The sequence below is a fragment of the Saccopteryx leptura genome, chromosome 10, assembly GCF_036850995.1.
Source record: "Saccopteryx leptura isolate mSacLep1 chromosome 10, mSacLep1_pri_phased_curated, whole genome shotgun sequence".
NCBI classification, from domain to species: domain Eukaryota; kingdom Metazoa; phylum Chordata; class Mammalia; order Chiroptera; family Emballonuridae; genus Saccopteryx; species Saccopteryx leptura.
Genome location: NC_089512.1, coordinates 60,366,566 through 60,383,002, shown reverse-complemented (window position 1 = coordinate 60,383,002; position 16,437 = coordinate 60,366,566). Strand labels below are relative to the sequence as shown.

The 16,437-nt window shown below is 42.3% G+C and overlaps 1 protein-coding gene across 3 annotated transcripts in view; it reads left to right on the top strand.

Annotated features, from left to right (window-relative positions):
• Positions 1-16,437, top strand: part of ERC2 (ELKS/RAB6-interacting/CAST family member 2) — a 1,061,162-nt gene that overhangs the window by 820,094 nt on the left and 224,631 nt on the right. For 2 of the 3 annotated variants that reach the window (XM_066351699.1, XM_066351702.1), the window contains 2 exons: positions 11,860-12,007; positions 13,478-13,606. In XM_066351699.1, coding sequence (XP_066207796.1) covers positions 11,860-12,007; positions 13,478-13,606 — 277 coding nt within the window. The remainder of the gene's footprint in view (positions 1-11,859; positions 12,008-13,477; positions 13,607-16,437) is intronic. The other variant, XM_066351701.1, reaches the window with a different exon arrangement.

The window sequence follows — 16,437 nt, the reverse complement described above, 5'->3', positions numbered from 1 at the left end:
AAGTCTCTGGAGTCTGCTATGTTATAAGCTCCACAAAAGCAGGAGTTGTGCCTACCTGCTTTGTCCTTTTGTCCCTGGTACTTGATACACAGTGGTCACTTAGTAAACTGTGTTGAAGGAATTGAAGATCTGGGCTCTTATCATCTGGTTGATTTGCTTGTCTTGCCAGTAAACAGCCATCCAAAGGAACATGCTGAGTTCAGTTGGTTTGGGTTGAACTTCATAATTTCACATCAGAAACATTCTAGTGATTGCTCTTCCCAGAGTGGAAATTTCACTTCCATGAGCCACAAGGCCACCCGTACTGTAAATCTGAGACTGCTTTCTATACCATTGTATCTTGGGCTGGTTCCCCCACGATTCTTTCCAGATGTGGAGTGTTTTCAGGTAGTTTACCAGACTCTTTCATTCCGCATCTGCTGTCTGGTTTCACGTTCCCTCACCCTCTGAGAAGGAATATGCTGTAGTGCCCCATGAATCCAGAAATTTCAGGTAACTAACAGATATAATCTATTGTTATTTCTGGACTCACTAGCTGATATGTGCAGCTATATATGTCTTTTGAATCAGTTGCTTAGCAATACAGAATTTAAATGTATGTATGTCTGTGCATAGTTCTATATTGCTGTAACTTGGGATCTGAAATTAATTTATGGTCATTAGATCTTTTCTTACACTTCCTTTTAGTTTAGGAGTTATGGTGCTTTGGTGAAACCTTGCTAAGAAAATGGCCATGTGCAATTGACATTCAACAAATGATTGGAGAGTGTGCATTAGACAGACTTAGTGTGGTAACATTTTAGCCATTTCTTTCTAATACAGATCTATGACAAATTTGGTCTTCCTTCTTTTCCTCATGGCATTAAAGTATGTATTTCTAACCTCTGTCCTTTGGACTTTATTTCCAGGAAAACGTATCATCCTAGTTTTCAAGGTAGTAAACCCCTTTAGGTTAACAATCTATTTTGTTCTGCATTTGCTTTTAGCAAGTCTGTGGCAAGTACAGAAATTGCAGACACTTTCATTCCTTTGGAAACAAAAAAAAAGTGGTCACCTAAAACATGCCTGTCACCTCTTAACCAAACTCTTAGCAGGCCCAACCCTGTCCTAAGTGATTATTTGGTAATGTGATCAATGATCATTTGAATTGAGGCTTTTGTCAAGGGTTGAAACATGTGAGCAGAAAGTGGATTGGAATGGGAAAAGCCCTGGCTCCCTCTGTACTGTAGAGCTCTCTTATGGCTAAAGTGCATTTTTTTACTAAGCACTCTTTGTGGTGCCTTTTTAGGATATAGATTAGAGAGGTGTAACTACTTCGGGAAAAAATAGGAGAGGGCAGTATTTATTGCAATGGCCACGAGATGGCAGACCTAAAATCTGGACTTCTCAGAGTAGCTAAGACATTGATGTGAGGAATTGCAGGGCTGAGGATGTTTTAAAAGCCCTCAGCTTCCCAGCGGAAGACTCCTATAGCTTACCCTGAATTGTTCAGTTCTGTGGCAGGCATGGCAAGGAAGAATAGCATCAAACTGATGGCAATGTGTTTAGTGGTATCATGCCTTCCTGCCCCGCCTGGAAACCTGCTTTTTGCCTGTTGCTGCTTTCGCCACAGAACATGGACACCCCAGGGCAGAGGCCTTTCTCCTTCCCATGAACAGGAACTCTCTTAGAGGAGCTGCTTCCAACAAACTCAGTTGTTTTTTTTCTTTCTACAAAGATCTGCTTCACAGAACCTTAATTTGATTTTCTTCAAATGTTGCGTTAACCAAATTCTGGAATGTGCCCCTTCTGCTTGCATCCCTCTTAAAGCAATGACATGACAATCTGTTTTGGTTTTCATTATAATTTAGCCTATAGCAATATTCTATTTCATGTAAACATAAACAAAGGGAGGTTTGATTTAACACAAAAATTTCAAATTAAGAAGGGGAATATTTAACTCAAGATACAGGAGGGCAATTTCCTGTTCTGTGCAGAGACTAACTAACAAAGTCTCTTCAATATATACTTAGTAACAAAGTAGCTTCAATATATAGTATAGGGAAAAGTAAAGTATGTTACCTTTTGGAAACTTACATACATACCCACATGTATGCATACATATACATCTCACCTAAAAGAAAAAAATAGCTGTTGAGGGCTCAACCATGAAGGCAGGGACCTATTATCTGACAGTTGTTCATTTCCAGTGAAAATTTTCATATGATGAGGCTTGTCTCTTGATAGTAACTGATCATCCATGAGCGTAGGTTTAGTTAGGGAATGGCTGGGCCAAGCTCTGGCTCAGTGAAGGCTAGTTTATTTGGTTTCTTATTATCAACCATCAATAATCCTTTCCAGCAATCTGGCTGGGTGTATTTATATAGAAAGCAACCTTGGCAGAGGTAAATGATCCACAGAGGAGCCTTCTTATCACTGAACAGGCATATCAGGGACGAATGCGCATCACTGAACATCACACACTACAGCCGGGTGTGCCACTGGGTCACGGAGCCCCTTCATTTCACTTGCCCTTTCTACCTTCCAACTTCACCAAGTTTTTAAAAGCGTTTTTTTAATGGAAGAATTTTTGTTTTGAAGTTATTTGACTTTGGTTAGATTTTGCACTTGACCTTGACTTTGAAAAGGTCAGCTTTTAGAATACATTTCCATTTCTCATACCCCATGAAATCACGTCTTGCCCGCTCCTGTGTGGCCTTTCCTAACAGTTTGGGTGGAATGATATTAAACAGTTATTAAGCAAGTTGGACCTGGCTGGTCAGGGAGTATTTTATGATGAACAGATTCTTCTTCACACTCAGCCTCTGTTTTTTCCTTAAGTTTGATTGCAGGACAGACAGCAGCTCATGAAAGTCAAATGTACATCTTTTTTTTTTTTTTTTTTTTTTAAATATATTTTTTTTTAATTTTATTTATTCATTTTAGAAAGGAGAGAGAGAGGGAGAGAGAGAGAGGAGAGAGAGATAGAGAGAAGGGGGGGAGGAGCAGGAAGCATCAACTCCCATATGTGCCTTGACCAGGTAAGCCCAGGGTTTCGAACCAGCGACCTCAGCATTTCCAGGTCGACGCTTTATCCACTGCGCCACCACAGGTCAGGCCAAATGTACATCTTAACAGAAACCAATTTCAGAGGTTTCTCTTAGAATTTCTCTGCCTTGAAAATAAGAGATCCACCAGCATATTTACATTTACAAAGGGGAGCCTGGTAGAAAATAATGCAAAACTTTTGAGTCTCTCCCTTTGGTGGTGCTCATATTATGAAATACCAATTGCTAACCTTTGTATAGTTTTATCAGGCACTGAACAAAATCTTTATATGCATTATCAGATTTATTTCTCACAATAACCCATGAGAGAGTTACTATTATCGTTTTTAGTCCGTTTAAGAGATAGTCTATGTTTCAGAGACATTTAGTACCTTGCTCAGTATTATAGAAACAAAAGGTATTTGGAGATTCAAAACTAAGTATATTCTTTTTTAAAAAAAATTATTGCATTTATTGGGATGACATTAGCTAATAAAATTATATAGGTTTAATATGCATAATCCTATAATAATCATCTGTATAATGCATTGTGCTTCCACTACCGAAAGTCAAGTCCCCATCACCATCTATCCCTCCTCTGCCCTCCTCACCTTCTCCACTCTGATTTTCCTCCCACAGTCCCCATATACTCAGTTCCAAAGCTGACACACTAAACCAGGACCTTTTTCTCTTAAGGACTTGAGTGATATTTTATTTTGTGGGTAAGTTAAACAAAAATCATAACAGGCGAAAATAATCAAAAGAAGTATTTTATCTTTCTCTATTTTTTTTTTTTTTTTTTTGTATTTTTCTGAAGCTGGATACGGGGAGAGACAGACAGACTTCCGCATGCGCCCGACCGGGATCCACCCGGCACGCCCACCAGGGGCGACGCTCTGCCCACCAGGGGGTGATGCTCTGCCCCTCCAGGGCGTCGCTCTGTCGTGACCAGAGCCACTCTAGTGCCTGGGGCAGAGGCCAAGGAGCCATCCCCAGCGCCCGGGCCATCTTTGCTCCAATGGAGCCTCGGCTGCGGGAGGGGAAGAGAGAGACAGAGAGGAAGGAGAGGGGGAGGGGTGGAGAAGCAGATGGGCGCTTCTCCTGTGTGCCCTGGCCAGGAATCGAACCCAGGACTTCTGCACGCCAGGCCGACGCTCTACCACTGAGCCAACCGGCCAGGGCCTATCTTTCTCTATTTTTAAAATTAATATTTTGGTAGGTTAAGCACACAGTAACAGTACTACCTCTGCCATGACCTGGACACTGGTCCCTTTCATCCCACATTGCATTTCATCAGCTTGCCAAAGGGATGGGAATGCAGAGCACAGTTGAGGATGGGGCAGCAGCTCTTCCTGGCCTTGTCCTCCTCTGGCCTGGGGCCTTTTCCACGTGGGCCTCACACTCACCAACACCCCTTTGTAGCAGAATACCAAGTGATGCTAGCGTTTGCATCTCAGTGCCCTAAGTACGCTGTCCTTCTCATGCTTCCTGGTCCACTCGTACTTAGAGGACAGGCCAGCTGCCCCCCGAGTCATGCCCGGGTGTGGAGTGGAGGAGAGGCTAGTGCGTGGAGCAAAGAACTTCCACAAGACTCTGTGGCCCCGTGTCAGGAAACACCAGTCATGTGCTATTAGGTTTCAAAGACAAAATTCTGCATAATTGGAATAAACTACATTAAGGAGTCTGGGCTGCCAAAGCCTGGCCTTCACAGATCCGGTCTGTTCTCTGTCCCTGCTAGAGCTCGTGGTGGTTCAAATGTATCTCACCCTGTGGGCCTCACCTTCGGCGAGTGCCTTAATTTTCCATGGGTGCCTTTCTGCATACACAGTCCATCGTTCGACTGGTGGGTAGTGTTAATGTAAATTGATATCAAAAACCTTTTTGTTCTCAAGATGCCATTTAAAAATTTAGGCAAATGAGCATCTTTCTCCAGGACTGATCCCAGTGAACCTTCACCTAGCCTCGCCCCTGGGGTGAGACAGAGGCTGTTTTGAATAGGATCTTTCGTCACCGTCTGTCTTAAGTCACCTCCTACTGAACTTCTGGTTGAAGATTCAGGGTCATGAGGGAAAGAAAACAGTAATTAACTGGCAAAGTTGATTGAGCGGAATTTTTTCCCCACAGTATGATTAGAGCATGACTGTGGGTTGAGCACCATACATAATGTAGGTTCTCCCTTGCATGTCATCATCCAAACATTTCTTAATGGAGTGCATTTTTTTAAGCATCTGCTTTTGTAATTGAATGTGTTCCTAAAGATGGGTCAGCTAACTTAAACAGAATCCCACAAGAAAAAAAAATGTGTTCAAGCTTCTCTCCCTACCCCCAACCAATTTATAACAATTCCTAATTGGCCTGCCTCATTTACAACTCCAAAAATTAATTTTAGACCCCCGCCCTCAGAGCTCAAATCACCATTAATAGAAAGACAGCAACAGGGAGTGAAATAGAAATGTTTATAAAGCTCCCTTTTAAATGGACTGTGATAAGTGAAGTAGTGGTGTGTTGCCATCAGACAATGATGCTGGGGTTCTCTTGGTGAAGGTTAGCCACAGGCAGCACTCAAAAGAAGGCATTTGTCTTGGTGGGAGATGCCCTTCAGTCCCTTTTTGTTTTATTCCAGAGCGGAGTTTTTTTTAAGGGTGGCTGAAACCATTTTTTTTGTTTTTTATTAGCTGTATCTTGACTACCACCTACAAACTGAATGACAGTTTAGGGTTATTAAATGTGTTCTTGCCCAGATTTGTATCCATTGTTCACCCTGACTAGATGCATGCAAGGGCACAGAATTACGCCCTGTTTTACTCCATTGTTGCCCATATTTGTTAAAGAAATTGTTCCCTTTGACGTTTGTTTAGGCTGTGCTTTGATAAAATGCTGTCTATGGGTCCACTTTCTTAGCTTGGCATTCAGCGGGCTGTTATAGATTTATTTCTCTTTGCATTATCTTATCTTCCTTTCTAGCATATTTGGACTTCCTTTTTATGTTTTAAGCTGCATTTTAGGACTCAGACAGATCACCTTTGTAATGGTATACTAGAGCACTGCAGTTTCTAAAGATAATTTTGCAAGCCTTTGGCATACATACACTTAATGCCACTAACTATCTGAAGATGAGTGTATATGTTCGTTTTCGTATTGTCTGTGAATAAGCAAAAGGGGGCAGAGTAAGTGCTGAAAGAGATGTCAGGCTGATGGAGACTTTCTGCAGGTTGGTAGGACAGTAAGTGATTTCTGAAGCAATGCAGATCTGACCTTGAATCTAGAAAGGGATTTATTTGATGCAGAAAACAATGAGGATTTTTCTTTGTGTTTCCAATTTATATGCAAGTATCTGGTTGTTGATATATATACTCTTAGTCCTGTGCCCTTTTTTAAAAGATCTAGGTATAAAGGAGACATCCAAACTGCAGATATTTTAGTTTTCCTAATATTTGTAAGGCTGAATCAGAATCCCTGTTGGGAAAGTAAAAAGCAGGTACATTCAATTTAAGCTTCTTAATTTATTCCAATGTTTGCCGTTTTCTCAAAATAGAACTCTGCATACTTTGTGTAAAGGATTTGTTATTAGGTGCTTTAAGTAGATGCAGCAGCACATTGGCTTATGGGGACTGTAAAGGTGCCGAATCTGATGGAGGCCAGCAGATGAAGTCAGACTTTTATCAATATTTATGTTCAGACATCCTTGCCCTCAAAAAGAAACCTTTGACTTTTAGAGCAGAGATAATGAAAGCCCTTAACTGCAGAATTAGTTCGCAAGGATTTAAATGGTTAGTTTAAAAGTATTAGCTTAATAGAGGCCTGACCTGGCAGTAGTGCAGTGGATAGAGCATCGGACTAAGATGAAGAGGACCCAGGTTCAAAACCCCGAAGTCGCTAGCTTGAGTGCAGGGTTGCTGGCTTGAGCATGGAATCATAGACATGACCCCACGGTCACTGGCTTGAGCCCAAAGGTCACTGGCTTGAAGCCCAAGGTTTCTGGCTTGAGCAAGAAGTCATTCGCTCTGCTGTAGTCCCCCTCTCTCCTCGTCAAGGCACATATGAGAAAGCAATCAATGAACAACTAAGGTGCCACAACGAAGAATTGATGCTTCTCATCTCTCTCCCTTCCTGTCTGTCTGCCCTTATCTGTCCTTCTCTCTGTTCCTCTCTCTCTATCTCGGTCACCAAAACAAAACAAAACAAAAACAACCCCAGCTTAATAGAGTTATTTAAAATTCATTTTGTAAATCTTATTGCTTAAAAAAATTAATGTAACTACTCTGTCACCCTAGAATTAAGAGTTTTATTTACCTGCAGCCCTGTACAAATAGGGATTGGTCAGATACAATCTTAACATGTTCAGAATGTCTAAGTATCTGAAAGTGTGAAATGTTCACTTGTTTCTAGTTTTATGTATTTTATTATTTTCTAGTGATTACTCTTTTATTTAAATAGACTGGAGTTATTGAAGGTAGATTTCAACCAAGGTATTTTAGGAAAAATTATCATTAATTATGGTCAGTCTTTAAATGAGGTTTCACAATATATGTAACCCTTCTTACACTAATTTTATTCAGAGTTCTATCATTGTATTATACCAGTATTTATAAAATAGATTTGTTAGCCAAAAGCAAACAATTAAATAAAACAAAAATACAATAAAGAAAAGGTTATGAAGAAGAGCAAAACTGATTATTTTGTATTTATATTAACATACTCTGTTTCCCCAAAAATAAGACAGTGTCATATTAATTTTTCTCCTAAAGATGTGCTAGGTCTTATTTTCAGGGAATGCCTTATTTTTCCATGAATAAGAGTTCACATTTATTGTTGAACAAAAAATCAACATTTGTTAATATACTGTAGTCATGTCATCAGAAACATCAGCATAACCTGTCAAACTCTGAAGTCCATCAAGAATTTCTTGTGTCTCTATTTCCATGTACAACAATCTACCCTGTTTCCCTGAAAATAAGACAGTGTCTTATATTAATTTTCGCTCCTAAAGACGCACTAGGTCTTATTTTCAGGGGAGGCCTTATATTTCTAAGCTTGAAAAAAATTGCACTAGGTCTTATTTTTGGGCGATGTCTTCTTTTCAGGGAAACAGGGTAGATGTGTGTTTTTAAATATACTTTTATAATAATGATTTAAATGTAATTAGATTTGGGGCTGTATTTACTGATAATATCTGTAAAGAATTAGGAATTGATCTCTGTTTTCATGATGGACAGAAAACTGATATTAGAAATTAATATATTGAGACTTTTCATAGTATTATAATAAAAGAAATACATGTTAAATTCCCAAAAGACTAAATAATAGAGTTATAAGAAAAAAGAAGTTTAGAAAGGGTCATTCTTTAGGATGATGATGACTTTTAACAGTTAATACTAAATTTTGACGTGAAAGAGGAAATAATTCTGAATTTTGACCTGAAAGAGGAAAAATGGCTTAAAAGGGGCCATCGGACATAGGGATTATAAAAGTGGACGTAGGGAACCTAGCTAGATTATTGCAGTTGTCTAGAGGGAGGTGATATAGACTGAACCAGATGTGTATGTATATGAAAAGGATGCGTGTGAGCACCCACCTATGCAGAGAGTGAGGGGGTGGGGAGAACATAAATACCTGGCTGGGGAGATGAGCAAATTCCACTTGTGCTGAGTACTTGAAGCAAGTTCCTGTAGTTTATTAATGACTGAAAAGCTCCATTTACAGTTTAGTGTTTACTCTTATGATACTTTTTAGAAGGAAAGAATAATGCAGAAAAAAAAAACAAAAAACTAGCCTACCTATTCTACCACCATGAGATAATGACTATTAGCAGTTTGGTGTATTTCCTTCCTGTTTTCATTTTTTCTAGGAAGATAATTTTATGTTTTGGCATCTTATTGTATATACCTTTGTATGCTGAGAACTGTGAAGGGTCTGAGCTGTTCCTTGTGGCATGCTAACAGGTTAGCCTGCTTCAGTTTCATGAATGCAGGCAGATGACCAGAGACTTTTAGGTCAGAGACAAAGGACTTGGTTGCTCAAGGTGCAGACAGCAGCATCAGCATGTATATGCTAATTCTTCTTTCCCCAGGTTCTATGAAAGCAAGGCTGATGGGCCAGATAAAAAGCTATCCCTATAGTGGTGACATTAAAGAACAGCAACCCTGAGCGTAGGGAGCCCAAATATTTTATAATGGGCAGCAACATGCCTGCCCTTTGCTCTTGAAGGAGGCATATTTATCCAAGGCAGTAAGCATGACTATTCTTTGATCTAAGGGAGATACTACTTCTATCTTCCAAGGCTGTTTATTATACAAATGTCCTGGAAAAACTGTTAGAAAAGAAGATAGTGCCTATGCTCGTAAAATTGTGCAAAAACACAAGACCCGTGTAGAATTGTCTCTCAACAAACATAACTGTTTTCACATATTGTTAAGTCATGTTTCATCAGCATTTCACATGGCTACATGTAGCTGTAAAGAGTGGATTGTAAGGTAGTAGCATAATTTACTACTCGCTCCCAATTTTCCCAGAATGATTTTTTAGGTTGTTTCCATTGAAACATTTCACTCAGACATTTTAATTTGGGGCAGAGTGGAGTAAAATGTTTGCAATCACCTTGGGTGTGTTGTAGCTAAGTTTTAGTCCAGAGATAGCAAGTAGGTTTTTCTCTGATTTGAAGCCCATGAAGCTTCTTCAGCTTGGCCTTGCGTATAAATATGCATTGACTGTCAATAACAAGCTTGTCTATTGTCCCAGGATATTATCTGGAAGGAGACAGGCTCTGTGAAGCTGGATATTAACACTGCTGTTGGTTGTCCAGCCTGCACTGGTTTTCTTCTGGAAAGTGAAGCTATTTCCTGACATTTCTGCTGCTCACATATCTGACTGAGCCTCAGTCAGAAGCTTCTACTGCCTGGCATTAGTGGGGCCCAGAAAAGTCCATACAAAGCCCTGCAGTGGAAAGGGGGAATATATGAGATCCAAATAAGAGCCAGATTGTCCTAATGTCTGAATTGGGTCTGGTCTGGTGGTGGGGATTAAAGAAAGGCAAACAGGATGATGACCAAGTTTTAGTCCTGGGAGTTGTGTGCAAAAATGTATCCAACACTGTAGCTTTCCTGGGACTCGAGGGTCTTCTCAATTTTCTGGAATATTGTTGACGTGACCCAAATGGTCAGGACAAGATTTCCTTCTCTCAGTGGAAAGGAAGACTAAATGAAACACACCAGGAGAGCTGTTTCCTCCTTACTAAGGGTCTTAGAAAAATCCAGATTAAACTTTGCAACAGGTGTTGCCAGAAAATTGGAACATAAAATGGGAAAAGGCAACTTTAACACTTTTCTGAGTGATCAGAGAATAATCAAGAGTTAAAGCATAATTTTTTTTTAAATGAGAAGAGCTGTGCAGTGGTATCCTCAAAGTTTTTGAAAGGTATAAAGCGAACCTCTGTGTTCCTTAGACAAACATTTTGGCACCATCGGTGTGCTCGGTGATCTTATAAAAACAGGAATTGGTGGTACACAAGGCAGATGAGCTTCCGGTGTCATGAAGTGTCCAGTAGAGAAAAATCATAAATATCTGATTCTTTCAAATAGTGACGAGGACTGTGAAAAGCCCAGTGTAATGTGACAGGCCAGTAACTGGGGCCCAAGGTGTGAGGTAAAGAGATACTGCCCGGGAGAACAGCTGAGGTGGCTTTTTTGAGGACCTAAAAGACAAGGAGCTGCATGAGGTGAAGCCATCCCTGTTGGAGGGAATGGCAGAGACAAAGCTTATGAGGTGAGAACATGTATAACATTTTCAAGGACTAGAAAAGAGTTCAGGAACAAAATGTGCTGGAGCCTAATGATTGCAGAGGGAGATGTGGAAAAAGATGACCTCACAGAGGTGGTTGGGGCCAGTTGGCGTAACAACTTGCAGGCATCAGTCAAGGGTCTGGATTTTAGTCTAATAAGTGATGCAATGGATTTTTTGTGCAATAGGATGGTGGAATCCGGACTTGTAATATTTTTAACGATTACTTGTGCCATGGAGACCAGTGAGTAAATTATGTGAGTAGATGCTAGTAGTTGGGACGCATTCCCTAGCTGTCAATAAGTTTAGATAAGGGATGTATTTTGTAGTGAAACCTTCTGAAGTTGTTGATTGGCTCTGGGTGGAGAAGGAAGGAGAGGAATCAAGGATGACTTTTAAGTTTGGGGCCTGGGCTACTTGGTGGATGGTGCTGTAATTACTGAGGTAAGGAATACTGAGGAGGGGGTACTCATTGGTGGGATGGAAAGCAGGCATCACTAATTGCATTGAAAATGGAAAGGGAACCCTAGAAAATATCTGTGTCTGCCTTCAAAAGGAAATCTTGCAGGTCAAAACTATGTACATATAATATATTCTTGATATTGAAGTTATAGCCAAATTTTGTGGGTTGTCTTGGAGTACATAGAACTTTACCTGGCCAATGAATGGATGGATGGATGGATGGATGGATGGATGGATGGATGGATGGATGGATGGATGGATAGATGGATGAATAGATGGATGGATGAGCACATAGATGAATGAGTGGATGGATAGATGGGTAGATGGGTAAAAGTGTTCTTTTTGAAGTGAATGTTCAGATTGACTCCCTTCATTTCTCAGATGTAGCTACTATAAAGCTACTAAAAGATGCCTCTCTTAGGGGACACAGTGTGTCTTTGCCCATTCTGAGAGTCAAGGAGATAGTTAGTCTTAAACATTATCCTTCCTATTGAAACAATACTTCATGGCTCATTTCAATTATTAACACAGACTAGTGCGGTGTTTTTATTTTCATACTTCATAAAAGTCATCATAATAATCTTTATTTTACCAGACAGGAAGCACTGCTGGCAGCAATTAGTGAAAAAGATGCAAACATCGCCTTGCTGGAACTGTCTGCCTCCAAAAAGAAGAAGACGCAGGAGGAAGTCATGGCCCTCAAGCGGGAAAAGGACCGGCTGGTGCACCAGTTAAAGCAGCAGGTGGGGCCTCCTGCATGGAAGGTGTGTTTTTGCTGGGTTCAGGTCCTTGGGTGCTTTCTCTGGGTTCAGCTCCTCTGCATTTCTCCCTGTCCATGTCCATCCTGCAGGCTCAAGCAGCTAAAAGCAGGTAGGCGTGAACTGGCCTGAGTTGTCACTGGAACACCATTTTACTGCTTTTCTGTGTTGATGTGCATGTGCCTGGGCTTGTGTGGTCTGCAGCCCGCGCTGTCTCTCTTTCCTTTGTCTTAGCATCATCTCCCCTGTAGTCCTCAGCTCTCTTCCTTCCAGTGGACTTTGTATGATTTCTGACTAAATCCTAGAGACTACGAATTAAAGTCTGGGCACGTCTCTCCTGTTGGACCCGTTGCCTTCTGTCTTGCTCGCTCTCTGGGCCCTATAAATAACTCCCCTCATCCATTCCTTTATGTTTCTTTCTCACCATACTGCCAGCTTTGGCTCTTTAACTATTTCCTCCCAGACCTTTCGGCCACGGACCATCCCCCAGCCCTGGCACTGCCAGACTGTGCTTGGAGATCTCCCTGGCTTTTATTTATTCAAATATTTTAATCACCTATTTACCCCATTATCCTGTTTTGTTTTGTTTTTTCTTCTTGTTAGGCCACTGTATTTCTTCTAAGGGAAAAGGAAGGAGGGATAAAGTCCTAATTAATTTGTGCAGAAAGTGTTAGAAGATTTTCTGAAAGTGGCTTATTCGGAAAGAATTGTACCTGAAGCATATTGCAAAATCATCCCTAACATCTTCAGATATTATTTCTCCTCTTTATATAACTTGAGGGCTTTTGGAAGCAATGGTTAAAGATATTCACTCAGATTCTAGTTTCATTGTGAAACCCAGCAAATATGATGGTACAATGGTCTGCGGTCTCACAAGGTGGCTGCCACATCTTAGCTCAGGCCACAGTGGCTCTGAAACTTTCTGAATGCCACATGGCACCACATGGAGTGTGTCCACATTGACTTCAGCCCCAGGACTGGATCTTTGCCTGCTAGGCTGATCTGGGCTGAGCACAAGGGGAGGTGCAAGGTGAGTAGGAGGGAAGCCCAAAGGGATCAGCCCCTTCTTCTTACAATTGGGCTAACCCTCCCTCCTCAGGAAGGAAAAAGCATCCTTTGGCCCTGAACCGGAGTCCATTTCTCATTGGGCTGCCTTGCTGAACGAGAGAGACTACCAACATGCCTGGGCAGCTTCTTCTGCAGAGGGAGGGCCCCAGTTAGTGCCAGGCATCGGGGTCATTCCACAGAGCAGCATGCCTTGCTAGTGCTGGCCCCGGGGGTCGGGGCCGCTTCCATCTGACCTCTTTGTTTGGGGCTGTGCATCTTCTACACTGGATTTTTTTCCCACTTGGCCATAGAAAGTCAAGATGAGCCTCCTTTAAGTTCTCCTACTTCCTTCCCTGTGCGCCCTGCGCCCCCCCTCCTGCACCTAACCATTGTAGCTTTCTCCCACAGGTTTGTAGACCTAGGAAACAGCCCCTGAGCTCGAATATACCATGCACTTGTGATGCTTGCTACAGCCCAGATATTACGGCCAAGTACCACGGGTCCAGCTACGATGCATACATGATCCAAAGGTCTCAGGTCAGTCAGCTGCTAAGGAGACACCTGCCCCCGTCAAGGGGGGTGGGGGTGCCTAAGAACTACATCCTGTCTTGACCTTCCCCTCTTCTGATGATTTCCAGGAGTTGGTAGCCATAAAGTCTGAGACCAGAATGATAACATTATATTTTCATTTGTAATGTAATTTCATTTATTATATATTTTCCAAGGGTTCCAGACTTGGTGGCCACCCTCCAGGGCCAGCTCCTCTGAAATGGCCTGGCCTTTCTGTGGAGCCAAGGCTGCCTGAGGCGTTTCTGTCGGACAGATTTGGTTATATTTTCTTTCGGTCTCTTAGATAACTTTGCTCCCCAATGTCCCTGTACTTTCCCCAATAAGGAATTTTTTTAAGGCTGCTTTTTTTCTTCCTCAGTATCATGAAAATTCACTCCTGGATTCCAGGAAGGATTGAGTGTAGCCCTTCAATTTGCTCCTGGGAAACTGCACAAAGCCTTCATTATTCACGACAGGCTTGGTTTTGGGTATCATGGGGCACATTTGGGAAACCCCAGCCATGCAGAATTAGGCTGCTGCTGGGGCTGAGGCAGGTCTAAAGGGCTGTTGTGGGAAAGAGGCAACAAAGGAGGAGGCCGGCTCTTCACTGATTCAGACTTGAATCCTTCCCTACACCCTACCCTCCGCAGAGCAAGAGAAAGCACATCCATTCATGTATTCTTCTCATAAGTGATAATGAGTCTAAGAATAGCGATTCATTTGTTTATAAAAGCCCCCTCTTTTTATTGAGTGTTTACTCTATGCCAGAATGTGCATCCAGTGTCCAGAGGAGTAGGTCCCCCAGTCCTCACAGGGGCCCTGTGTGGTGGGCACCAGGATTACCTCCCTTTTCTAGGGGCATAACTGAGGCTCAAAGTGTAGAATGACCAGCCCTTGACTCACAGCTTGTAAGCACTAGAGTTTGGGTTTGGGGTAGCCCCCCTGAGGCCACACGTGCCCACCAGGTTCAGGAAGGAATTCAGAGTGACAAGCAGAAGAAGATTCCAGAAAGAGTGAGGTTCCCTTATCTTTGTAAACTTTAACTTTAGATGTCAAAATCCCTATTTAAGAATGTTTTGCAGTTATTCATAAAGAGTGGGTCTGCCTGGAGCTCTCAGACTTGGGCTATTCAATCACATCAGTAATTACTAATAGTTTTTTGGCTCTTGCCATGTGCTGACAGACATGAGTCTGTGAGCTTTACATACATAAACTCATGGACTCATAGCACAGCTGAAGGACTGATGCTCTTATAGAGAAGGAGCCCAAGGTCCAGAGAGGTTGGGTACCTTGCTCAGTCTTCACAGCTGGACACACCATGATGCGCGAGGAGACCCTTTGCCACACAACCGAATGGTTTTGCAGACCCACATAAATGGATGTGTCCAACACAACCTGGAGTTGGATTGCTTCGGGAGAATCTCATTTCTAGGACTTGTTAGCTGACCAGTCATGGCAAGATACTGAACCCCCTGAAACCTCAGTTTTCTTATCTGTAAATTTTACTAATAACCTCATTCAATGGCTTATTGTTAGATGTATATAAAAGTGTTTTGTGGCCGTGGCCAGTTGGCTCAGTGAATAGAGCATTAGGCCAGCGTGCAGATGTCTCAGATTCAATCCCCAGTCAGAGCACACATGGGAAGCGACCATCTGCTTCTCTTCCTCTCCCTCCCTCCCTCCCTCCCTCCCTCCCTTCTCTCTCTTCTCACAGCCAGTGGGCTCAGTGGATTCAAGCATCAGCCCCAGGCACTGAGGATAGCTCAGTATTCGAGCATGGACCCCAGATGGGGTTGCTGGGTGAATCCTGGTCGGGGTGCATGTGAGAATCTGTCTCTCTATCTCCTCTCCTCTGGCTTTAAAAAAAAAAAAAAAAGGTGTTTTGTGGATGACTAGCACCTAATAGATGCTAAATGGATGTGAGGTCCTGTTGCTACTACTACTGATAATAATTGATTTTATCACTACCAATCCTCAGAAACAGTTTGATTTTGATTTCATCGTTGCTGCTTTTTACATGCCTGGGAGTCACATCTCGTTGAACATAGTTCAGAGAACATACTGTTGAACTGTGGAAGAACAAGCAGACAGATGTCCTCCCTACCCTACAACCCAAGAACTTGGGGAGCAGTGAACAGACATGTTAGGAACTCTAGACCTCAGTTCCCAGCCTGCACTGAATATGCTTATTATTAAATTTGCTTAGTTTGTATATCCAGCCCACATAGACGTCAGTAAGAGAGGACATCTGGGAAGGCAGGTCCCAGACTTCATCATCTGCATGACGACTTGTGAGAGCAGTGCTGTTTTAGGCCCCTAGACCGATGGGAGAGGAAGGCCATGGGTCTGGGTACTCATCCGTCAGACTCTGCAAGGATGCTGGGGCAGACTGGGTCATGACAGATGCCACCGTCTGCAGACTGCCTTTTGAGCCTGTCCCTTCTTGTGCAGAAGGTCTCTCCACTGCCATTGCATTCCCAGTGACTGCACATGGGTAGCTCGTTCAGCAATCCCCATAGTTACTGCACTTTGCAGACACATAGAAGGCACTCAGTAAATATAATAGTTCCTGTGTGGATGAGTACATGATTCCCACATGCCAGACTCTATGCCAAGTGCTTTATGTATATGTTAGTTTTCAGGTATTAGATTTTCCTCAAAATCAACCAGCAGGTTGCATACCTACGACATGCCAGGCTCTCCTCACTCTGGGGTTGATCAAACCAAGGCTCTGAAGACCAGAGGACTCAACTACCATCCTATGTCTCACACCTGGCGGTGCAGGGCTGCACCTCACTGCTGTCAGGAGGGCTGACACT